The 26,179-nt window shown below is 41.1% G+C and overlaps 1 protein-coding gene across 3 annotated transcripts in view; it reads left to right on the forward strand.

Moving 5' to 3' along the window:
- Positions 1 to 26,179, forward strand: part of AK5 (adenylate kinase 5) — a 303,250-nt gene that overhangs the window by 211,314 nt on the left and 65,757 nt on the right. For all 3 annotated transcript variants that reach the window (XM_003892093.4, XM_009211191.4, XM_009211198.4), the window contains exons 9-10: positions 17,324 to 17,366; positions 20,328 to 20,372. In XM_003892093.4, coding sequence (XP_003892142.1) covers positions 17,324 to 17,366; positions 20,328 to 20,372 — 88 coding nt within the window. The remainder of the gene's footprint in view (positions 1 to 17,323; positions 17,367 to 20,327; positions 20,373 to 26,179) is intronic.

The raw sequence follows: 26,179 nt of genomic DNA on the forward strand, positions 1-26,179 counted from the left end.
CCGGAATTAAATTCTGATGGCAGACTCTGGGAACTCTTTGCCAAGAACCTGGGTGCTAACTTAGTGGTTGCTCTTGGAAAGAGGGAGCAGCCTCTTCCCTTTGCTTCTCTGCTTCTCACTGTGCTTGCCCTCCTGCTCTGCACACTGCTTAAATATTGTTAGCTGGCAGAAGGTTTGAATCCTGATGAAATGTCCAAACCCTCTCTTCCTGGGATATAGTTTTCTCATTCATGAAATGGAGGCGCTGCCACTTCAGGGTCCCATAAAGAGATAATGCTGATGCCAGGCCAGGGAAAAAAGCAATACTCAAGATCACCTTTTTTAAAAGTTCACTGCAACGTTCAGCAGATGAAAAATGTGTAGCTGTAATTCATTGAAGGTAATGAGTAGTCTGTTCTTAAGTTACCATGGCAACTGCTCAATTAAGTGAAAAAAAAAGAAATAAATATACTACAGTTTCTCTTGAGCTCAACATTCTTTAAAAAGAGAACAAAAAGTAATATGCTTGATGAGATATTTTCCCCAAAGCTTTCCTAGGACTTTGCATTTCCTTGCTTTGCATCTTAACCGGGACGTCTTATTCACCTGCTGCATACTGGGCTGAATGCTAGAGTTGTCGTTCGTGGTTGGGAACACATGCACCTTAAATGTTCCCCTCAGAATGCTCTTTGATAATGTTTGCTTACACCGATGCTTAGACAGAATTCTAAGGTGGTGGAGTGGAGCCTGTATCAGAAGAGTAAGTGAGAGTAGTGGGTGGGTTCTAGCACTGGATGTGACCCCAAACTTTCTTTATAACTTTAAACAAGCAATATGACTTTTCTGAAAATATGAATAATAGTTCCTGCCTTGACTGTACTAAGAAACAAGTGATATAATAATAACATCTTGCATTTCTACAAGAATTTACAAAATGCTCACGATCCTCTCGTTTCCCCTGAGTAGCCACCCTCTGGAGTGAACATCGTTCTTCCCACTTGAGATGGAAGGAAAACCTCCAGGCCATGCTTTACACAGAATTTAGAGTGATCTTTATTAAAAAGCACAAAACTGATCACGCCACTTCCCAGCTCCCAGCCCTCTGATGTCTTACTTCTTGCTGCTCCTGGGATAAAACCTGACTGCCTCACGATGGCCCGTGAGGCTCTGCTGGATTCCTCTGTGCACCGTCCTCCCAGCTCTCTGAACCCCAGCCTGACTGGCTTGCTTTCAGCTTCTCTAAGACGTGTGCTGCTCTTCCTGCAGCTCTTTGCATCCGCTGGTGCTCTTCCTGGGACGTGTTTCTCACTCCCCACCCATCCACCCTTCCTTTTCCTTCCCTTCCCTACTTGCCCAACTTAGAGTCTACTCCTCAGCCCAATCCAGATCAGAGCTCCTGTTTCAATTATCCTAGAACTCTATACTTCATATGCACCCATGTTTAACATACATTTATTTATATCATTACCTAATATAAGTTTGCTAGACACCAGACTTCACGAGGAGAGGGACCATGTTTGTTAACCTGCCATTGCACCCCCATCCTGGGCACAGTACCTGACAGATCCAGACAGATCATGCCCTCGAAACTGAATAAAGACCTCATTGATGTTAACTAGAGTGCACAGCAGAATTTGGCCCAAACCTAGTGACTTAGCCCATTTTGTGCTGCTGCAACAAAATGTCACAGACTAGGTGATTTATAAAAAAAAAAACGAAAATTTAATCCTCACAGTTCTAGAGTCTGGAAGCCAAGATCAAGGTGCCAGCATCTGGTGAGGGCCTTTTTGCTACATCCTCACATGTTGGAACACAGAAGGGCAGCAGAGAGCCCACATCCACAAGCCCTTTTTAAGAGGACTCTGCCCTCATGATCTGAACACCTCCCAGTGGTCCCCACCTTCTAACACTGTTGCACTGGGGATTCAGTTTTCAACACAGTAGTTTTGGAGGGGACCAAAACATTCAAACCATAGCACCCAGGGTAGGGATCTAGTGCTTTTGCCAACATACCACACTGCATTGCAGGTAGTAGAAATGAAAATATTTTCCATGTGTAAAGCAACATATAAATGCAAGACACTGAAATGTAAAGAAAATACAGTAGCTTCTATGGGACCACATTAACTTAGATGTGAACATGCGTCAAGTTGTAACTTCCCTGAATTGTAACATACTCCTGCATAGAAAATCATATCAAATTGCCTCATTTATTCATTCATGGATAGGGAAAAATGCATGGAGTCTTTGGAGTTCAATCCCCTGGGTCAGGGTATCAGCTCTTTTACATACCAGGGGTGAGACACTGGACCTTGTGTCTCTCCTCCCCCGAGCCTCCCTTTCTTTCCTTGTAAGGTAGAGGCTCCTGATTTCTCCTTCACAGGATTTCTGTGAACAGACTCACAACAATGAACACATTCACAACAATGAGAAGTTCTCTTTCCACCCCACAGACTTCTGTTCTGTGCAGAGCCTGCGGCTCAGTAATAAGCAGAAAAAGAACAGGAAAACACTTCGGAAACCCAAGGCTGATGATTTAGAAATGTGCTTTTGTGAAGCTGATGTTCAAAGGTAAAAACTGTTTTGAGCATAAAACAGTTATTTTATAGTCTACTTAGTTCTCATATGGTAATTTGGTACCTGATATTTTTCTAAAATATATACTAATGTGTCAAACCCATGGCATAATCTCCTCCGTATTTACTCCTCTTTAAGGCTTTTAATTCTTTGATTTTAGTACACAGAAAGAAAAGTCATGAAGAGGCATTGATGATAAGTGTTAATTCTAGCCTATGAAATATTCCCACTGTCCTTTAAAGTTTTGGGTCTTTACAGCCTCAGGGGAAGAAGGGGAGGAGGCTGCTCTGAATTCATACAGTATGTCTGGGAGGACCAGCCCTGTCCTCTCTCAAGGTGGACTGGTTCAGAAGCAGTCAGTCTGCCCTGCACTTACATCATCCCTTCCTCATCATCCCTCACCCGGTGCTCGCAACAGTATCATCATGTAAGCACAGGAAAGGAATGGTTTCTCTATTATGAGTCAGCGAAGGCCAAGACCAGCAGCAGCAGCTCCAGAATGTTTACAGGGGAGGGGCTTAAGTGCTGGGGTAGGAGCAAAGGGGGTCTTAGAGGACTGGCCTGAGGCCACTTTAGTACATCAAGCCCCTTGGCTTATAAATGGAGGCATGTTTATTTGAACTCTTGACGGGGGGTGGGAGACGTGGTTGCAGTGTCTGACTGACACCATTGAAGTGGCATTTGCAAAAGCAGTGAAACTCTGCTTTGCTTCTTTTCCCTGTACTCTCTTTCCTTAATATTTAATATGGGAAAAAATTGATAAGCCTTCACCTCAAGTCAGGCCACTGCTAGCCCATATGGTCCTTTTGTGCAAATTAGAAAAAGATCCCCCTCTTGGCAGATGCATCAGTGAGACACACAGGTTGGTGACTGGATTCAGTCCCTACTCAGCTCCTTAGCCAGGAATATTTGTGCAGTGCACAACTGTAGAGCTGTACCTGGCAGCCGTGCCTCCGAGGCAGGCCTGTGGCTTCAGGTCCCAGGAAAGGGCTGCCTTCACTCAGTGGCAAGGGTCCAGCCCTGGATTTTGAATTTCCCAGCTTTTAAGAGTTAACTCTCATGCTTGCTTTTCTGACCTGAGCCTCTTTCATTTCTGCTTTTGGCAGTTTTCTTTTTTTTCGGTACCACATTATATATGAAGGACTTTCAGAAGTGGAAAAGAGCAGGCCGGTTTCCTTGGCTCCTCCATCTATTTGTGTTTGGTACTTGGTTGAATGTGTGCTTTTCCAGATGATGTCACCATGTCTTTAAATAGTCCTCAGATACTCTTTGCTAAAGGCTTTTCAAAAGACAGTAAAATGTTTCTCTTTACCTGCTTTGGAGCTTAGTACTGAGATTTTGAAGACAAACAGGAGCTATAAAGGCTGGCTTTTGAGTTCAACACGTTTCCAGGAGGCACAGAGCTCGGCTAGGTCACTCGAGAAACCAACCTAGTAGCTGTCTTCTGCATTGTTTGGGGGAAATTATAGCAGAGAGCCAAAATAGAAAGGGTAAAAGTCCTTGGGCTAAAGGATTTTCAAATATTGTTTCAAAGTAAGAAGTGCTGCATATTCAGTTAGCTGTTGCTGTGTCACTGCCTAGATCTTAGTGACTTAAAACAACATCCATTTATTATTCCTCTTGGTTGCTTTTGGAGGGAAGGAGGGTTGGCTGAGCAGTTCCACTGATCTAGACTGGGCTCAGTTGATCTCAGCTCACTCACACGTCTGCAGTGGGATGGACAGTTTTGTGTGTCAACTTTGCTAAGCTATTGTACCCAGTTATTTAATCAAATACTAATCTAAGTGTTGCTGTGAAGGTGTTTTGTAGATTTGATTAACATCTACAATCAGTTGACTTCAAGTAAAGGAGAATTCCTCAGTAACCTGGGTAAGCCTCATCCAATTCATTGAAAAGTCTTTAGAGCAAGATTGAGGTTTCCCAGAGGAAGAAGGAATTCTGCCTATGGCCCGCAGTGAGAGCTCTTGCCCAAGAGTTTCCAGCCTGCCCACCTGCCCTATGGATTTCAGACTTGCCTAACCAGCCCCTACAATTGTGTAAGCCAATTTCTTGCAATAAATCTCATAGCTATAGACAGCAACATAAATAAACAACAGGTTCTGTATCTTTATAGAGCCCTAACTAATCCATGTGGTCAGCCAGAGCCTTGCTGATCTGGGATGGCCTCAGCTGGGATGACCCAAACTCTGCTCCATATGGTCCCTCATTCTCATGTCCTTGTGGCAGTGGCAGGAGCCTAAGGGAGGAAATGGAAGCATGCAAGATACTTGAAGCATAGCCTTGGACTGTAACCTCTTCCTCATTCTATTGACTGAACAGCAAGTAACAAGACTGGCACAGGTTAAAGGGTGGGGGGGAAATAATCACTTCTGGATGTGAGGATCTACAAAGTGACATTGCAGGGAAAAGTGAACATCTGAGGCTACAGTTGTCATTGATCTGCCATAGGCAGTTTGGTACAATGGTGCAGGAAAGGACAAACATTGGAATGTTTTGTAACTTCCAATATGCCTTTTCCCTCTCCTTAAGGGAGTTAAAACTATGAAGTAAAATACTCATAGTCTTAATTTTCTCACTTACAGATAAAGGATAATGAAGCTTACCTTGTAGTGTTAACATGAGAATAATGAGAGCTACAAAAGCATCTGTTGCACTACTTGTCAGGAGTTCAATAAATGCATCCCTGGCCAGGCGCAGTGGCTCACACCTGTAGTCCCAGCACTTAGTGAAGCCAAGGCAGGAGGATCACTTGAGCTCAGGAGTTTGAGACCAGCCTGGACAACCCGGCAAAATCCTGTCTCCACAAAAAATACAAAAATCAGCCAGGCATGGTGGTATGTGCCTGTAATCCCAGCTACTCAGATGGCTGAGGTGGGAAGATCGCTTGAGCCTAGGAGGCAGAGGTTACAGTGAGCTCAGATGATGCCACTGCACTCCAGCCTGGACGACAGAGTGAGACCCTCACTCAAATAATAATAATAATAATAATAATATTAGTAAGAACACATCTCTTTACCAGCAACCCTTGAGCATGTACTACATGTAAGAATAAACAAGACAAAATAAATTGGAGGCACAGGACTGGAAATTTTATTTAAGTGTCTTTGTAGATCGATATTCACAGGTAAAAACTGTGTTCAATAGAAAATATTTGTTTGACAAATAGTTTAGTCTTATGTGGTAATTCCAACACAGTTTTGAATTTATAGGTAAAAATCACCTTATGACCGCAAACGCAACCCAGTCCCCATAATTTGTCTTCATGATTTTGAATTTTCTTATTTTAATGGCACATTTAGAAGATATATATATCTATATTATATACAGATATATATATTTTTTTGAGACAGAGTCTCACTCTGTGGCCCAGGCTGGAGTGCTGTGGCATGATCTTGGCTCACTGCAACCTCTGCCTCCCAGGTTCAAGCGATTCTCCTGCCTCAGCCTCCCGAGTACCTGGGACTACAGGCGCCCGCCACCACGCCTGGCTAATTTTTTTGTATTTATAGTAGAGACACGGTTTTACCATGTTAGCCAGGATGGTCTCAATCTCCTGACCTCGTGATCCGCCCGCCTCAGCCTCCCAAAGTGCTGGGATTACAGGTGTGAGCCACAGCACTTGGCCTAGAAGACGTATTTTTTAAAGTTGGTGCCCAGATTTTGGAATCAAGCAGACCTGAATTCAAACTCTATCTCACACACTTTGTAGCTCTATGATTGAGGCACATCCCCTAAGCCCTAAGACACAGCTTTAGATCTGTAAAATGGGGATGATAATACCTCCTTCAGTTGGCTGCTGTGGTAAGCAAATTAAATAATACAAAGTAAATATAGTTATTGTTATTATAACCAGTATAGTATGATGATAGAAACATTCATTCAGGGTTTAGAGTGCACTGACATGCTTTCTGAATTGTTTCCACTGCCCACTTACTTCACCTCTTCATACTTTTCCCCACTGCAGTAGTACTGACCTTTATTAAACTAGCATATTGGGGCTGGTTAGAGACCTATCTTCTGCAACTGCAGTAGTATGGAGTTTCATCTAGAAACCCTAGAACTTGTGGATCTTAAAGCCTATCCCTAAAGATTGCCAGTGCAAAGGAAGTATCTGTCATTGGAGTGCCAAAGGACGTATGGAATGCCACATAAGGTGGCATTAACAGCCCACAGCAAATTAAATTGGTAGTGATGAAGATAAAGGCATCATAATTAATAATGAAAAAGCAAGAATAGCAGCAAAATGCATCCTTCCTGAAAACTGTTAAGATTGCCAGTTTTAGTACGTGTACATATTCTGTAGGAGCACTGAACATTGTTGGCCTTGTACAGCGGCCAGATTCTTAAGAAAATGCTGAATTGGAGTTCTCCAAAGCTATACAAACATGCTGAGCTTAGGTTATGGATTCCAAATATTCTTAACCCTTAATAACTTATTTATTAGATTAATGATAAGTACCTTTTAACTGTAGGCCAAAATGAAATTCTATATACTCATACCAGTATTCACCCAAGAAAGGATTTTGCAATTGTGCATAAGTTAAGCAGGATTCAGCGAACTTGCTGCCTGCCACCTGCAAGTAACCTAGCTAAAATTGTCATAAACAATTAAAAATGTTATTTTCTTCCTTACCCACATTTTAAAGGTAGATGATCCCAGAGTTGGTCCAGCAGGGACACAAGGTCACATGGGGCCCAGGCAGTTTCCCTATTTCCATCTGCCCTCCTTAACGCCTAGGGGATGCCTCCTTTTGTGGTTGCAGGGTGGCAGTGGTGGATCCAAACATGGCATCTCACACAACCACTTGTAAAACCAGAATGGGAGAGTGAGGCTGATTCTCCCATGTGTGTCTCTCTTTTTTAATAGAGAAAACATCTTTCTCCCGAAGTCCCCCAAAATATTGCTTTTCACATCCTCTTGGCCCTGATTTGGTCACAGACCCATGCCCATAATGCAAGGGAGGATGGAAATGCAAGGATGTGGCATTTTCTGCATCCAAAAAGAGAAGTGGACTCTACCTACAAGAAAAGAAGAGAGAGGAAGGGCCAGGCACAGTGGCTCACTCCTGTAATCCCAGGACTTTGGGAGGCCAAGGCAGGTGGATGTCTTGAGCTTAGGAGTTCGAGAACAGCCTGGACAACATGATAAAACACCATCTCTACTAAAAATTAAAAAGTGTTTTAAGAGGCTGGGTATGGTGGCACGCACCTGTGGTTCCAGCTACTGAGGAGGCTGAGGTGAGAGAATCACTTGACTCCAGGTAGCAGAGGTTGCAGCAAGCTGAGATGATGCCACTGCACTCCAGCCTGGGTGACAGAGTGAGACTCTGTCTCAAAAAAAAAAAACGAGGAAGACTGAGGAAGACTAGGCATCTAATAGTGTCTGCCAAAGAGGTCACTGAGGGAGGAGGAAGAAAGGACTCTGGAGCCACCCATTCCACCTTCCCCAATAGTAGCCCCATTCGTATCAGTCTTAGATGTTACACTTCCCTGTGAGATTTTGTTTGACCAAAAGCTTCCATGGATAAAATCATTTGCAAATCTTGATTTTGGCACACACTCAAATACCTAATATACTCAGCGACTCAAAACTGACTGCTCCCCATTCCATTCCCAGCACCTGGAACAGTTCCTAGCACGTAGTAGAAGTTTGTATGGATTTCCTATCATCGCCATAGCAGATTGCCATAAACTTAGTGGATAGAAGAGCACACATTTAGGATCTTACAGTTCTGGAAGTCAGGAGTCCAAAATAATTTTCACTGGGCTAAAATCAAGGTGTCAGCAAGATTGCAATTCTTCTGGAGGCTCTAGGGGGAAATCCATTTCCCTGCGTTTTTCAGATTCTAGTTGCCCACATCCCTTGGCTTGTGACTTCTTCCATCCGTGGCATCATTCTGACCTCTGCTTCTATCACCACCTCTCCTCTGACTCTGACCCTCTTGACTCTTTCTTAGAAGGACCCTTGTGATTGCATTGAGCCCACCCAGATCATCCAGGATGATCTCCCCATCTCAGGATCCTTAACTTATCCACATCTGCAAAATCCCTTTGGCCATGTAAGGTAACATACTCACAAGTTCCAAGTATTAGGACATAGACATCTTTGGTGGGGGTGGGAGGATTATTCTGTGTACCACAGAACTCAATAAATATTGGTTGAATTGTTGTGTGAGTAGTAGAATCTCAGCATTGGGATTTTTTGTTGTTGTTGTCGGGGCGGGGAGTGTTTTGTTTGTTTTGTTTTGTTTGAGACAGGGTCTCACTCTGTTGCCCAGGTTGGAGTGCAGTGGTGTGATCACAGCTCATTGCAGCCTCAAATTCCTGGCCTCAAGCTATCCTCCTACCTCAGCCTCTCAAAGTACTGGGATTACAGGCATGAGCCACCATACCCAGCCTCAGAAGCTTCTTTAGACAGCACCTAATCCAACCTCCTACACAGTCTAAGAATCTCTTGACTGCCAGATAGTTACTCTGCCTCCACTTGAACACCTCTGGTGCTGGGATCTTCAAATCCACCCTTCCAGGATTGGACGGCTACAGACCTTAAACATTTAGACCTTTCTAAATGCCTATGCACTGATACTACTTCCGCCCTTCTTCCTTCTGGAGAAATCTACTGATTGTATCTTCTCTATCACTATTTTTACTGTATTTTGAAAAAAGAAACTGTGTCTTCTTCTTATATTCATCATTTACAAATCTTTACTTAGCACATCTCTGTTAGTCATTTGGGTACAAAAAGATAAAAGACAGCCCCATCTTTGAGAAGGATTTTGGAAAGGCAAATTCTACACATATGCAGTTAAGTAGCAATACAATTAAATGAGATCATCTATGTAAAGTGCTTAGTGCTGTCCCTGGCATATAGCAAATGCTCTTGTTGCTGTTCTTACCACTGACACATGCTCTGAGCCAAATGGATTATTCATGGGGAGTTTGGTGAGGGTAAAGTGACTGCCAAAGGCTCAGGGAGGAGGGGAGGTGGAAGAAGGGGCAGAATGTAAACAAGCTCAGGGCATATATATATATATATATATATATATGTGTGTGTGTGTGTGTGTGTGTGTATATATATATATTTATGTATCTGTATAGCTCTATATGGAGCCTTTATATATATATGGTACCTAACAAAAGTAAGAGACAAGCCAGTGTGCTCTGTAATTCCCAGTGACTGAAGCTCAGCTTTGCCATTTTATTTCTGTTTTACAAGGAATTAGAAAACAAAGAGGTAAAGGTCAAATAACTCTCCTTGGCAAGACTAGTCAGACGTGACTTTATGGCCAACTTTAACTTTATATGACATTAAAATGGGAACTTTGCCCCTTCCTTTAAACCACCAGCCTAACAAAGCTTTTCTTAACAATGGTGCCACATTTGGCATCTGAAGACAAGATCAAAGTGTTTCATAATCTTCTGGCAGAGAGTTGAGTTAAACACATATTTGAGATGATGAAAACAGGAACTTAGAGAAAAACAGTGAGAAAATTTTTTCTTTAAAATTTCTTATTAGAGACAGTAATATTGCAATTTATACATAAGAGAGAAAAATACCATTTCTCCTAGAGAACTAGGTCCATTAAAGCAGTTTATATAGAGAAGCTGCAATTTAATACAACTGGAAAAAGGTTAGCCTAGCATCCACCACATTTTTTTCAACCCTGTTTACTCAGTTATACAAGTACTTCACAGCAAGCAGACCTCCAATTGTGTAGTTCAGTGAATGAGAAATGGGACTTGCTGCGGAATAAATTCTGGGGTGTAACTAAATTACATACCATTTCCCATATTTTTTTTCTTTCAAATTGCCCATTACTTTAAATGAAAACATGCTTTAGAAAAGAATTGCAACCACTCAAAATTTCTCAAGGACCAGTCTTCCTTCTCCCTGGTGATAAAATGTAGTTATGTTTTTATTTTTCAATATTCTCCTGCTAAAGTAACAAGGGATTTCAAAACTTCATTCACAGTTTACCAGTAAAACCTGTAAAATTTTCAGATCATTGGTTAAGCACGATCCAGCTTCAGCTCCACTTTTAGCAAATGAATCCATCTTCGTTTCTATTCATATGACATCAGGAGCATTTCTAACGATGCCCCTCCCTGCTCACCATACTCTGTCATCCTGCACTTGATACACGGATGTGTCATCTCACTCCACCCAGGTCAGCCGGAGGAAGGCAGAACTTGGACTTGGGGAATCGGGAAGCCCGACCCACCAGGGCAACCTGCACAAGTTGCATAAACTTTCTGAGCTTCAGTTTCCTCCTCTGAAAAACGGGAAGCATCAAACTTCCCTACTTCCTAGTTTTTTCTGAGATCAGATGAGATTGCACATGCTGAAAACACTCTAGGTGCTACTGAAATAATAGTTCCAGTAATCATTTTTTAAAATTGTTTAATGTGTAAGATGTTTTGCTGTTTGGGAAAAAAAAGGTATAACAAAAGTGCAAAAAAAATTCATTTTCAGGTAAAAAGATGGGGAAATAGCCTGATCTGTTTTTGATTGTTCTTGTGTGTGTGTGTGTGTGTGTGTGTGTGTGTGTGTGTGTGTGTGTGTTCTGAGACAGGGTCTCACTCTGTCATCGAGGCTAGAGTGTACTGGTACAGTCATGGCTCACTGCAGCCTCAACCTCCTAGGCCCAAGTCATCCTCCAGCCTTAGCCTCCTGAGTAACTGGGACTACAGGCGCACACCACCATGACCAGTTAATTTTTAAATTTTTTTGTAGAGCAGGGTCTCACTATGTTGCCCAGGCTAGTCTCAAACTCCTGGGCTCAAATGATCCTCCCTCCTTGGCCTTCCAAAGTGCTGGGATTACAGACGTGAGCCACGACATCTGGCCTGGTTGTTCTTTTATAAATTATTATTCCATCCTATTAAGATTCTGCCCCTCAGTGAAGTGAACCCTTCCAAGAACTACAAGAAATTTTTTTGCTCCACCTCTATCCCCACCACCCTGATATTACTTCCTATAACCAGAGAGGTCACTAGACCAATTTAAATAGAAATCTAGGAAAATCCTCATATGCTAGCATTTCATGGTTCATGATTCTTCCAGAATTTGGGTTATTCTGTTTAGTATTCATTGAGGTAAGAAAAAATTAGAAAAGACTGCCCTTACATTATCTTAGAGACCAAGGAATCGCTGTTAAATCCTTTTTTTTTTTTTTTCCATTTTGAAGTTATCTGTATTCAGTGTCAGAAAAACAAAGTCTCCTTTTTTTGCAGCATTCACTTGTGAATGTTAGAGCAAGAAATTAATCTTAGCTGTAACACTTTAATGTCAAGTAAGCCCCTTTCTCGTAATCCCATTTGAAGTTATACACATTTTGCTACCATGAAACACACACGCTGGTTAATACAAACAAGTTACTCTGAACTGGGAAGACACCCCCAAAATGACATAGTACTTCCTTCTCCTTCTCAGGAGAACTTTAATTTGATGGCCTCCAAAAGCATTTTTAAAAACCAAAACTGTTTAAGGAAGGACAGTAGGCATATCTGAATACATGATTGTTGTCTCCAAGAGCAGTAAGAGGATGCTGCTGAGGAAGCAGAGCTGTGTCAGAGAGCTGACTTCAAAGTTCAGCCCACCTCTTGTGCCGTGGGAAGCTCAGGCACATCCCCATCCTGTGGTCCCTCAGAATCTCAACTACAGGTTCCTCATCCATGAGGTTGCAGGGGGTGTCCAGTGAGATGGTATCTGCAAACAGGCTTTCAAGCCGAAAAGCATTATTTCAATGTCAGCTTCTTATGATGAGGTGATCTGTGATATGGTCTGACTCTGTGTCCCCACCCAAATCTCATCTTGTCCCATAATTCCCACGTGTTATGGGAGGGACCAGGTGGGAGATGACTGAATCATGGAGGTGGGTCTTTCCTGTGCTGTTCTCATGATAGTGAACAGATCTCAGGAGATCTGATGGTTTTAAAAATGGGAGTTTCTTTGCACAAGCTCTCCTTCCCTGCTGCCACCCATTTAAGATGTGACTTGCTCCTCCTTCCCTTCCGCCATAATTGTGAAGGTTCCCCAGCCATGTGGGACCATGAGTTCTCCATTAAACCTCTTTCCTTTGTAAGTTGCCCAATCTCAGGTATGTCTTTATCAGCTGTGTGAAAACAGACTAATACAATCTACTGTGACAATGCCACAGAAATTGGTTCTGTCACCAGGGACAGTCACTATGCTGTAATCAAAGCCAGTTGAAGAAGATAGTTTCTTAAAATTGGTGAACCCATCTGTGAAACTAAGTTGTTCTATTTTGATCTACCTCATTTAAAATTCAATAATTCAAGGAAATGGGAATGACTAGACATGCACGCATATCTTAAGGTGGTGATGATAGGTACCCTGATCCTAAAGGAAAGCACAGACATACCCCAATTAGCCACTCTTCATACAAACGATAGTACCAGAACCCAGCCTTGCAAAAGTAGTTTTTTTGCATACACTAAAAAAGTTTGTAAAAAACTTAAAAGGGAAATAAGTTTGAATGTGGGATCCTTTTGCCCTCCTAATGGGTCTTGATTGACTGGAAGATGAGGGATAGAGACCAAAGCAAGTCTGTAATCCAAATCTGCAGTTTCCCATAGCCACTAATCCCACTTTGAGGTTGTAAATGTGTCCTTCAATAGAATTCTAGATTTCTCCTCATCAATTAGCAACATATTACCCAATCTATAGCATCAAAATGATGTAGCAACCTGAAATTGTCTTTTTTTTTTTTAGGCAGAGTTTTGCTCTTATTGCCCAGGCTGGAGTGCAGTGGCACAATCTCAGCTCACCGCAACCTCTGCCTCTCAGGTTCAAGGGATTCTCCTGCCTCAGCTTCCCGAGTACCTGGGATCACATGCCCGGCTAATTTTTGTATTTTTAGTAGAGATGGGGTTTCTCCATGTTGATCAGGCTGGTCTTGAACTCCCAACCTCAGGTGATACACCCGCCTCGGCCTCCCAAAGTGCTGGGATTACAGGCGTGAGCCACCGCGCCTGGACTAAAACTGTCTTTTGGTGTTAATGGGCTTGCTGCAGCTTCTCCCACCTTAACCGTATTCATCACAGCATTGCAGGCTGTGCCTTGGCCCCATACTTGTGAGTCATAAAAGGCATTCACATCAAATCTGTGACTATATTTATACTCCCTCTTTCTGTCAGTTCAGAAGATTTAGTATCCCACTTCATGAACCTCAAAACCTAGTTTAATACTATGGAAAGTCACCTATGTCCCATTGTGCACACAAAGCCTAACTCCATAATTCAGACTTAAGGTGACAAAGGGCGGACTAGATGGAGCCTCAACACAGAAGAAGGCTGGAACACAAAGAGTCACCCACAGACACTCAGAGTGGTGGCTAATGGGTTGAGTCTTCTCAAGTGATGCCTCATTGAAGAGGAAGCTCCAAGGTGACTGGGCATAAACACCTTATCTGTCGTCTCCTGAATAAGGCTACAGCCTTTGCCTCCTTGTCCAAGTGGCATTCTGAAATTAATGCCTTTCATGCAGAACACACCCAACATTTGAAAAGTCACAAGATTTAGTGCTTACAGGGGCTGTTTGGTATCTTTTTCACCAAAACCAGAAGTGTTTCCCATTCACCCCGAGTGTGTGTGTGTGCGTGTGTGTGTGTATAAGATGCCAGATTAATTTTGTTTACAAAATATTCACATTGGAACCATGAGGTTTATTGAGAGTCCCTGGAAAATTACACCCTCCAATCAAACATCTCATTCACCTGGGCTTTCATGTCAGTGCACTGCATTCCTGGTGAGAGTTGATGACAGGCGCATCTATGTCCCAGCAACCTGTTCACTATTGATGAATTAATGAAAATAGAGCTGGGACTCATGTGAAGCATTTGAGCAAGTGTAATAGAAGGCTGTGAATAAGAGCTATGGATACAAATAGGTCAGACTCAAGAAGCCCGGCAGAGGTCAGATGGCCCCTTTTATAGTAGGATGCACTGTTTTGGGAATTCAGATTAACCATGATCAGACTCCCCAGACATGATAGCCATATACAAGAAAGATCTAATACAGCCCAGTCTATAAGGTGGGTGTAAGTCTGATCATCTAACAATAATACTAAAAATTGAGGGAGAGGACTCCATGGTTTCCTCTCCACATTACCTAGATATATTGAATAGCTGTTTGACAAACAATAAGCGGATTTAGATTAAGCAGCCCTTTTCCAGGAAATACTCTTGAGCCCCTTCTATGCAGCTGCACCTTAGGCAAACTTATTCATTGCTTCAAATAGGTCCCTTTCTTAAATCCAAAATTCCCTGAGAATTTGGGAACTCCTCAAGGTCCCTGTCTTGAGGAGTCATTGATATTTTTCCCCTAGAAGCAGAGCCTGAGACAAGAATTCTCATGCAAGTGCATTATTAGGGAACCCTCTGAGGAGAAGCCAGATAGGGCAGGGGTAAGAGCTAAGCAAGGATGTGGTCCTGGCTCCATCCTAACTTCAGCCTGAGACCACAGTGAGCTCTGGGGTCCAGCTTGCACCACGGATTCATCCCATCTTGAGGCAGGGAGCCAGACTGCAGTGGGCCCTTAGCAGCAGTTTGGTGGATGGGTGCCTGGCCAGGTAAGCAGAGGGGACGGGATGCCCCTACACTGATGAGACCAAATCCACAGGAGCCATGCAAAGTGGTAAAAGAAGTGGTTCTCATCCCATCCTGACCTCACTAAGGACATGATGGCATGGTCATGGGCCCCTCGCATGACCTCTCTGAACATCAGTTTCCTCATCCATAAAATGGAAGAGTGGATGGCAGGGTTGGATTAGGGCATCCCTAAACTCCAAGCTCTGAATTGCGATAATTTCAACAAGGGAAGTGGTGGAGAGGCTTGTTGAGGAATAACTGATGTTTTTTCTATTCACAGAAGAGAATTCATTAATGTAAATATGTCCCTGAATGACCACTCCGTTAAAAGCTCTTCTCTTACCTAGAATGGCACTGAATGCACAGGCAACTCTGAGAGATGGGCAGTAAAATTTCCCTGCAGGCATATATTCTAAACAGGATGGCAAGAATCTGTCTTTAAATCAAGTGTTTTGAGGGCAATTTACCTCAAGAGAGGGTTAATACAACCAGACAACCTCATTTAACTGACTCAGGCATCAAAGTGAATTAGAGGCAAAAGGCTGGCGTAAAGCACAAGCCAGAGGCTGTCCCTTCAAAATGGTACAACCTCTATGGGGAGCAGTTCGGCAAAATTCTATCAAAATTATAAATACATTTACTCTTTGACCATGCGGTCCCCTCTCTCAAAATTTAGCCTACAGTATGAAATGATATTTATGCAAATTTACTCACTGTGCCACTGTTTCCAAAAAAAAAGTCCGAGACTGGAAACTGATCCATCAATAAAGAACTAATTAACAGCAATTATGGTACCATACATACAATAGAATACTGTGCAACTGATGTTATTTGGTACTGAGACCATTCTGTACTTATATGGAAATTTCTCCAGGATACACTGATCAGAGAAAAAGCAAATGGAGGAGCAATGTATTATAGAATAGTATTATAAACACATATGTATATATAAAAAAAAGCATAATGCTTTTGTATAAGAAATGGATCATAGTATCTATTTATGTTCACATGTATCCCTGGATATCTAGAAGTCATTTTTGTGTACTGCAAGAACAATCTGTATAAGTGGTTACCTATAAGGGGTGACAGAGTGGAGAAATGGTACAGATGAAGACATAGGTGAGAGTGAGAGTTCTCACCTAGTGCCTTTTTATAAAATTTTCTTCTGAATTTTTTTCCAAACACCATGGGCTACTCCATAAGGAAGAGAGTATCTGTTTGATTAAAAAATAAAATGAAAAATTTAAAGGTAGGCATCAATAAAAACTGATCACCCCAACTTCTTTATTTCATGCTTTGGTTCGGGGATTGGCAAGTTATGACTGAATAGTTGCCCTGTAGGGCACGGGCACGGTGGCTCACGTCTGTAATCCCAGCACTTTGAAAGGCCGAGGTAGGCAGATCACTTGAGGTCAGGAGTTTGAGACCAGCCTGGCCAACATGGTGAAACCCTGTGTCTACTAAAAATACAAAAATTAGCCCAGCACGGTGGCACATGCCTGTACTCCCAGCTACTGGGGAGGCTGAGGCCCAAATTGTTTGAACCCAGGAAGTGGAGGTTGCAGTGAGCCGAGATTGCACCACTGTGCTCCAGCCTGGGCAACAGGGCGAGACTATGTCTCACAAAAAAAAAAAAAAAAAAAAAAGTAGTTGCTACAGGAGAACAGGAGACACAGTGGCTCATGATGATGAAAATAGTTACTATCTAGCCCTTTACAGAAAATGATTGCCAACCCCAGCTTTAAAATTTGGAGTTACTCATAAAACAGCTGTGATCACACCTACTAGTAAGCTTCTGATATCAAAGGATTTTGTCTTCTTGAAGTCAGCCTTCCTGTCCACAGATAGCTTTTGCACTTAAAAAAAAAAAAAAAAAAAACAGGTGAGATACTGTACTGGTTAAGAAGAGAGTGTGCACTCAGGACAGATGACTAGGTTTAATTTTGAGCTCTGTCCCTCACTACTCTGTCACCTTCGGCAAGTTGACTTTTAGAATTCTCAGTGCCTTTGTCTGTAAAATGTTGTCCCTCATAAAATTGTTTGGAAGTGCCTCCCTCTTACAATTGTTTGGAAGTTCAAGTATGCCAGTGTTGCCAAGGAGTTCAGCACAATACCTGCTCTTATTATTATCTAATATTGTGATTTTTTTTAAACAGGATGATGACCAGTTAAATGTATTTGGAGAGGACACCATGGGAGGTGAGTTTTCCTTACTGATCAGATCAAAGTTGTCATTACAGTAACTTTGACCATGCCTTTTTAATTAAACATCAACTTAAGAGATAAAATATTAACAGCATCACTTTTCCCTTAGCCAGGGAGCATGATTAAGAGTAGAACTCTTTGGGTCTCTCCTGCCTCCATCCATGTAAAGAACCAAAGGGGTGCATTACTAAGAGATGCATTTCCTAACTGCCCAGAGAACAGGACTCTGGAGAGGCTCAGTGAAAAGAGGATGCTCTACTGAAATATCTTTGAAACATGCTTAACACCAGGTCCCCACTGGAAGATTCAAGTATATAATAGCATCCAAAGCTCTCCCACAAGTCCTGCAGTAAAAACAGTTGTCAAACTTTAGTTCAACATTCTTTAAACATAACTGAAACACAAAAGTCTTTTTCCTGCATGGTAGTTACTATTCTGCATGTACCTTTGGGACCCAACCTATCCTACACCAGGATTATACTGCTTTGTCATTTTTGTCATATTAAAAGTTTTGCAAATGGCCGGGTGCAGTGGCTCACGCCTGTAATCCCAGCACTTTGGAAGGCCAAGGCAGGTGGATCACTTGAGGTCAGGAATTCAAGACCAGCCTGGCCAATATGGTGAAACGCTATGTCTACTAAAAATACAAAACAATTTAGAAAGGCATGATGGTGCACACCTGTAATCCCAGCTATTCAGGAGGCTGAGGCAGGAGAATTGCTTGAACCCAAGACGATGAGGTTTCAGTGAGCCAAGGTTGCATCACTGTGCTCCAGCCTGGGTGACAGAGTGAGACTACATCTCAAAAAAAAAAAAAAAAAAGTCTTGGAAAAAGTAAAAATTCCATCCATAACTAGCTATGCATGTAACTGAAAATAGATACGATTATGTGAATTTAGGACTATCCAAAAAAGAAAAGGTTTGTAATTGTCCTAAGTAAAAATACCTTCTAACATTTCTACACTGTAATAAAAGTTATACTATAAGTCATGGAAATATGTTTATAGTATTGATTCTAAACACATATAAGTAAGTGAGTTGGCTTTTTAAATAACCCCCGCTCTAATCCTGCATAGATCCATTAGCACAAGGTGGTAGGTTAAGTGTCATTTGATGATAATGGCGGGAGCAGTATGTGAAAATTACAGTCACCAAATGACATCATGGTGGTTCATGAGGAGAGGTACAAATATATGAGCCATAACTTAGCTGTCACTTAGCTAAGTGCAAATAATCAACTTGGTCTCAACTGGGTAGGGGATGACTGATGGCCTAATAAATTTTCCCTTTTATTCTAGTTATAAAATTAACACATACTGGAGAAATTTTTTCAGGTATAAAATAAGAGCCATTTAAAATCTTATGACTTATAAATGATCATGGTTAACGTTTTGGTACATTTCATTCCAATGCATTGCCTATATATCTATTTTTACGTAGTTGAGAATGCATATGTATATATAAGTATCTCCAAATGTTTTGTATATATCACAACATAAACATGTTCCCATGTCATTAAAAAACTATATACTTAATTTGTAATGACTACATTAGATGAATGTCATGTACCATCATTAATTTTAAAATAACTATTTTTGAAAACTGAAATAGGATACAATCATACCCAAAAAAATCACAGTAATAACCAGGGTCATTTTCCCGGATTGCAAATAGACTCAGAGTTCCTCAGCTTCGTAAACATAAACTCACAGGCTGGAGAACCTGAGCTGACCATCTGGTCCCACATGTTAGGAACACCAATGTATCTGCCTTTAATAGAAAACTCCAAACAATGTAAAGTGTTTCCTGTCACCATGGGTTATTCTGTAAGGAGACTGGATTTGATTTAAAAATTCTTTTTGTTTATTTGTTTTTTGTTGTGAAAACCATATGGTTTCAACAATCCCAAACTTACTTCTATCCTCTGTTTCCAGCTCTTTCTCAGCTCTTTGTTCCCAACCCAATTCATCTTGCCCCATGCTGTCTCTTTCTCGGGTAGAGCTGGGGCTTCACTCAGCTAATTGTGAATTCCTACAAAATGTGGTATTGTGCGTATAAATGAACTACCCCAATTTCACTAAAAAATGTTTCCTAACTGTCAGAATAGTGATCTAATTTTCAAAAGTAGTTATCTACAGAAAATATGAACTGTTGTTACTCAGATAGATTTATTTTAAAAGGAAATTTTATATCACTACCTTAAATGGAAAATAACATTATTTGCTCTAAGCAGAAACTAGGTTTAAAAATATTATTTTCCAGATACTCTACTTGTGTTTTAACCATCTGTATTAAAAGGAAGCTTAGCAAATGTTTTAAACATGAAATAACACCAAACTGAGATACTTAGGATGATTTAAAAGTAATTTTTAAAAATAGCCTTCTTTGTGATTCATGCTATTTAATGACATACATTTTTGCCACCAAAAGTTGATCATGCATGTTAAAATAAAAATACCTTACCGGGATAGGGAAATAAGACTGAAATGGCCAGGGTGCGGTCGCTCATGCCTGTAATCCCAGCACTTTGGGAGGCCAAGGCAGGGAGTTCACTTGAGGCCAGGAGTTCAAGACCAGCCTGGCCAACATGGTGAAACCCCCTCTCTACTAAAAATACAAAAAGTAGCCAGATGTGGTGGCATACCTGTAATCCCAGCTATTCGGGAGCCTGAGACAGGAGAATGGCTTGAACCTGGGAGGTGGAGGTTGCAGTGAGTCAAGATAGAGACACTGCACTCCAGCCTGGGCAACAGAGTGAGACCATCTCACAAACAAACAAAAAGACTGAAATGGTCATTGGTGCTTACTAATTGTAGCCTGTTCACACATTTATTCAACTTCAAGCTTTTGTTATCAAATAAAACTACAAGGTTTGGGTTTTTACATAATATGAGTAAAACCAGGGCTTCGGTACAGTTTTTCTTGCCAATAACTTAAGTTATTTTTATTTTGAAGGTTTCATGGAAGATTTGAGAAAGTGTAAAATTATTTTCATGATTGGTGAGTAGTAGCCCTTGCATTTTCTAACAATACAACTGCTAATCCTAAGAATTTGGTAGTGAAAAAGACTATTTATTTCTCACCCTATTTTGAAGTCTTTTTGGTCAAAATAGTACCCCAAGTTTTCCAGGTTCTTTCTTTCATGTATGCAGTTTTATATTGCTTTGGGATTTGTATCTTTTCAGCATGGGAAAAGGAGGACTTGAAAGAATGTCAAACTTCAGAGTTTAGCTCTACAGTAACAAAGTGCATTAAAAGGGTAAGAGGTTGTCATGTGTTAAAATCTAACACACGTGTTTTCTGTTTGAACACGGACCCTCTCCTTCCTAAACTGAATACATCAGTTGCCACATGTTCAAATATACCTCAATAGCCAGATCCTGTATTCTACACAGCAAACAGAAAAAACTATCTAATTTGCTCTTTGCTCTAGTACAGTGAAACTTATTGATGGATTAATTGTGGGAGAAAATATGTTTGAGGTTTACCAACATTTTATGAGCACCCACTACGCTCCAGGTTATCTCAATTAATCCTTATACAATCCCATTACCTAGTCTATTCCTATTACCTATCTATTACATAGACAAGAAAACTGAGAGACTCAGGAAGGTTAAGGAACTTGTCCAAGGTTATGAAGCTAATGGTGTGGGAGAACCAGATTTCCAGTTTTCCTCATGGAAATAAAGGGAACTCGTTGTGCAGTAGTTAAAAATGCACAAAAAAGGACAAATATTATCCTTTCAAAACTTAGTACTTTTTCCTCTAATCATTCAAGTGCCTCAAAAAATTAGCACACCTACCTGTACATTTTCCAGAAAATGTCTATTTATATTCAGAAATAATGAAAAGGTCCACACCTCCTCAATGAGTGGGAAAAGAATGGTTGTCAACATTACAGAAATATAATCAGATAAACTTAGACTCTTGCAAGTTAAAATCAGAATGCCTCCTTGGAAATCTCTGAGTAAAGTTCCCTCATTATTAGATGAGGAAACTGAGGCCCAGGGAAGTTAAGGGGTCTGATCATAGTCATTCAATTAACTGGTAGCAGGGAGGGGACCAGGATCTCTGACTGAAGTTCCTCACTCCAGGCTTCTCCCTCCTCCGCACACAACTCAGTTTTGTCGGTTGTTAACCTGAATGTAAACTGTCTCACACATTCAGCCATCTGACACATGCTTATTAAATATTGAACCCCGCTGGGTAGTGAGGATTCACCGAGCTGCCATCTTAGATGAAGAAAATAATGGATATATCATTAACCTTGAAAAGTATTAGGAAGGAACCAAAGAGCTGAAATAGGGAACAGCCTGGGTCAAGTGTTCGGAGTAAAATTAGGTGATTACTTTAGAGAGGGTGACTGGGGAAGGCTTCCCTAAGAACGTAACATTTAAGCAGAGAGATAAAAGGAGAGATGGGCCCAGTGAAGGGATGAATGGGAGGTGAGAGGAGGCAAAGAGAACAGTGTGTGTCAAGCAGTGGGAATTCTTGAGACCTACCTTAGGTCCATTTGTCATCTGCTTACCTCTAGTTGACCTTAACCTTGGGAACTGGATAGACTCTTCCCACACTTAGTTTACGTTTTTTTCAGAAAGTAAAACTTTGTTGCTTGTATCTCTTATTGAAGAGTAGCCCAATGTCATAATTTCAAAGGAAAATCAGACTAAAATTCCCTTTTCCACATAAATTTTAATAATCAATTTTCTTGGCATCCAGACCATACACAGAGTCTTATATTTTCTATTCAGTTTTTATATTAGGAGCCATATTAGGAAAAGGGGAGACCCTTTAAACTTGACAGCTAGGAATTCAAAGTAGGAGCCTGTATTAGTCAGAGTTCTCTAGAGGGACGGAACTAATAGAATACATCTATACATATAGGAATTTATTCAGTATTAACTTACGTGATCACAAGGTCCCACAATAGGCTGTCTGCAAGCTGAGGAGCAAGGAGAGCCAGTCCAAGTCGCAAAACTGAAGAACTTGGAGTTGGAGGGCAGGAAGCATCCAACAGGGGGGAAGCATATAGGCTGAGAGGGTAGGCCAGTCTCTCCTTTTCACTTTTTTCTGCCTGCTTTGTATTTGCTGGCAGCTGATTGGATTGTGCTCACCAGATTAAGAGTGGATCTGCCTTCCCCAGCCCACTGACTCAAATGTTAATCTCTTTTGGCAACACCCATACAGACACACCCAGGATCAATACTTTGTATCCCTCAATCCAATCAAGTTCACACTCGGTATTAACCATCACAGAGCCCTTTATTATCACATAGAAATCTGTGTTTTTAAAAATGTGGTCCAAAGAAGCTTCCAAAAATAATACAGTATGTTTTGTGGTTGTTGTTACTGTCTTGGCAGTAATATTACCTCAGACTTATCCATTGTTTAACACTCAGAGTTGAACTGTGAAATGTATTGTCAAATGCCACTTCCTCTCTCTAGGCATAACTAAAGACCTCACCTGTTACTAAGTCCTGTGCCCTTCAGAAGGTCAAACAACTCAGTAGAAGATCTTTGGAATTAGACAAAGCTCGAGACCTCCAAGGGTCCATAGATCACCCTCTAAAAATTGCTGCACTGAGCAAAAGATTTTTCTTCTATCTAACCAAACTCTCCTGTATTTCAATTTACGGATCAGTAAAAGAGATTTCAGCTTACTGTTTGGGCCATAGAAGGTACAAAGCCGCTGTGATACAAGGGAAAATGACTGCTCTTTTTCTAGTGTACATACTGGACTCTGAGAATTAAGGCCTTAGTTCTAAATACTTCCTTGCCAGGTGGCAGAATGGTATTTTGGGACTGCTTTATTATAAGTCAATTTAAACCTTATAAAAATATTCCAGATGTCATAGACACACCCATAGCTGTTTTGATGAGTTTTAATAATCAAAAGTCGGTTTCTTTCAGTGAAACAGTGTGGTTTTGTCTATTTGAGAAGATGGCTGAATTGTCACTTTTCAAATTATTGTCTTGGCATATACCCAAAAAACACTGGGGCTGCGGTATTACCCGGAGTCTAGGTTGACGTCCTCACTATTTGTCTTAAGACAAAATTAATACGTCTAAAGCATTCTTCCCCTGTTTTAACATATCCATTAGCTCCTTTTTGTCCACAGAAAGGTCCAGACTTCTTAGACTGGCCTTCTGGTCTTTCCCATTTCCCATCACACTCCCATGTCAATCTTTGGCTCCAGCCACGCCTGCATCCTTATTATCGCTTGAGCTTGTCGCACTTTGCCAGCGCTTTCACTTGAAATGTCTTCTCCCCTATTAATCATGCCCCAAGGTCAGAGTTAAGTTCTAGCTCCCTGAGAACTCAGCTGTAATCACCAGCCTTCCTCCTCTGCGCTCCTCCTCCCCTGTGTCTACATCATTCATTCAGTACTACTTAATGACTAGAACAACAAATATTTGTTGGAATAATGAATTCTTTAAGAAGCAGTGTAGTCTGTTTCCATAACAACCAAAATTGCAATTCGGATTCCTGGCCTAGAACTGGCAAGCAGCTTGTTGCTGCTGTGGCTTTTTCTTGCAGGATGGTTTTCATGTTAATTAGGAACCTAATCAGATGCTCCTTTCTCCACGAAGCTGCTACCCTCTCACTGAGAACAAGTAAAAGCAACTTTTCCCCTGAGCTGGTGCTGTTTCTTGCTCATTTGCAGGGCAGTAGTCACAGGTGGGAGCAGGTGATAGCACTGATGGTCATCTGAGTAGAAAAAATGTTCAGGGCAAGTGTACCATCTGCACCAAAGGGGAAGGTGGCAAGGACGGACCCAGTCGACCCTTTGAATAGTATGTGAATAGTACATTCTTGTTGCCAAAGAAAGCAGCTCAGTAGCTGTTTATAAAGAAATACCTTTCAAAGAACAAAGAAGGGATCCCACAGGGTAGGTCCAGATGATCGAAAGGACTGAAAAAGATGCTATGGACTTCGGTTGTTCACATACGAGATATAAGAACCTGTGCTGATATACAAGACAGGGACTCAGTCATTTCTGATAACTGAAAATTATTTGGAAAATGTAAAAATATCCTTTAAAGAGCCTCATTATGTCCCACTAACAGGTTCCTACAGTTTTTCACAACCTTTTCTGGTACATTTCTTTCCTTTTTTCTTTCTTTCTTTTTTTTTTTTTTTAATCTCTTGATCATTATTTTGCTATAAGCCCATTTATTTTGGCTTCTTTTTCCTTTCTCCATTTTTCATTGCCTGCCTATGCCCAAAATGTGACTAAATCTAAATTTCTCCTAATTTATATCCAAAGCTTGGGTAGAAGTGCTCCAATTTGGAAAACATATCTGACTTTTCAGGTGAGGTATGATGTTAATGACATAATGATCAAGACATCGTTCAAAGGCCATAGCTTTCAATGTGTCAGGGACACAGGTGGCCTGGTATACATTGGCATTGGTGCTGTGATAAACTGTTTTAAAGTAGTGAGCTTTGGGAGGTATTTTGGCAATATTTTATGTTAATTTCTGTGTTTTTAACCACTGCACAAATAGTCCTATCTATTTGCCTAAGGAAAACTGGAGAAATAAGAGTTTTTTGCTTAAAACTCAATATTGCAATGCCTGCCACTATTTCATTATAGCCATGTTGCCATTTCATTGTTGCCTTATTATTAAAAAAAACATGAATTGAATTTTTTTTTTTTTTTTTTTTTTTTTGAGACGGAGTTTTGCCCTTTCTCCCAGGCTGGAGTGCAGTGGTGCTATCTTGGCTCACTGCCACCTCTGCCTTCTGCTTTCAATGATTCTCCTGCCTCAACATCCCGAGTAGCTGGAATTATAGGCACCTGCCACCATGCCTGGCTAATTTTTATGTTTTTAGTAGAGACGGGGTTTCACCATGTTGGCCAGGCTGGTCTCGATCTCCTGACCTCATGATCTGCCTGCCTCGGCCTCCCAAAGTGCTGGGGTTACAGGCGTGAGCCCCTGTGCCCGGCCATGAATTGATTTTTTAAAGTCTCTACTTGGTGTTTAACATGAACACTTTTGATGGAATTAACTCACATATTTGGTTAAATTAGATATGAAAGAAATCGGATTATTTTAACTCGGTGTGGCTGTAACAGCAGCCAACATTTATTGAGCAGTTCACACGTACCAGACACTACATAAAGCACTTTACGCTGTTGTCTTACTGAATGCTCATACCCATCCTCTGGAGTCAGCACAATTACTATCCTGATTTTTCGAGTAAGACATTAGGGAGTTCAGTTATTTGCTAGTAAGTGGTGGATCTGGAGGTTGAAAGCATGGATTTTGGCAAAAAACACTGCCTGTTGTTTTTGTTTTTTCTTGAAGTGACAGGCTTTATTTATTTTCAAGAAAATTTCTGCCAGATACTGAAGTCTGAAAAACACCACAGTGTGTTTGTTAGATGCTCTTTCAGAAAGTAGACACAGTGTTCACTTTTAAAAGCAACTGATTCAGCTACTTAAATAATCACACAAGTGCTTTTCCCAAAACAAAAGCAAAAACCATAGGTGTGCTAAAGAGCCTTATGTGTATTTCCCATTTTGTCACAGAGAATATTAAAATGATGTGTGCTTAAGGGTAAAAATTAAATAAAATATGTCTTTTTTACTGCTTCATCAAGGGCATTCTTATGTAACATTGGCATTTTCTTTCTTGTTTTTAACTGTGAGTACATGGTAGTGAAGCACACGACCAGTACCACAGGACTAACAACACTGCTGCCATGCACCACAGGTTTACAACCATTGCTTCTGCACCACCTCCAAAAAGCTAATAACCTCTTAGTGTTATAATGAATATAGGGGACCTCTAATGTCTGT

This window comes from Papio anubis, chromosome 1 (assembly GCF_008728515.1).
Source record: "Papio anubis isolate 15944 chromosome 1, Panubis1.0, whole genome shotgun sequence".
Taxonomy (NCBI): domain Eukaryota; kingdom Metazoa; phylum Chordata; class Mammalia; order Primates; family Cercopithecidae; genus Papio; species Papio anubis.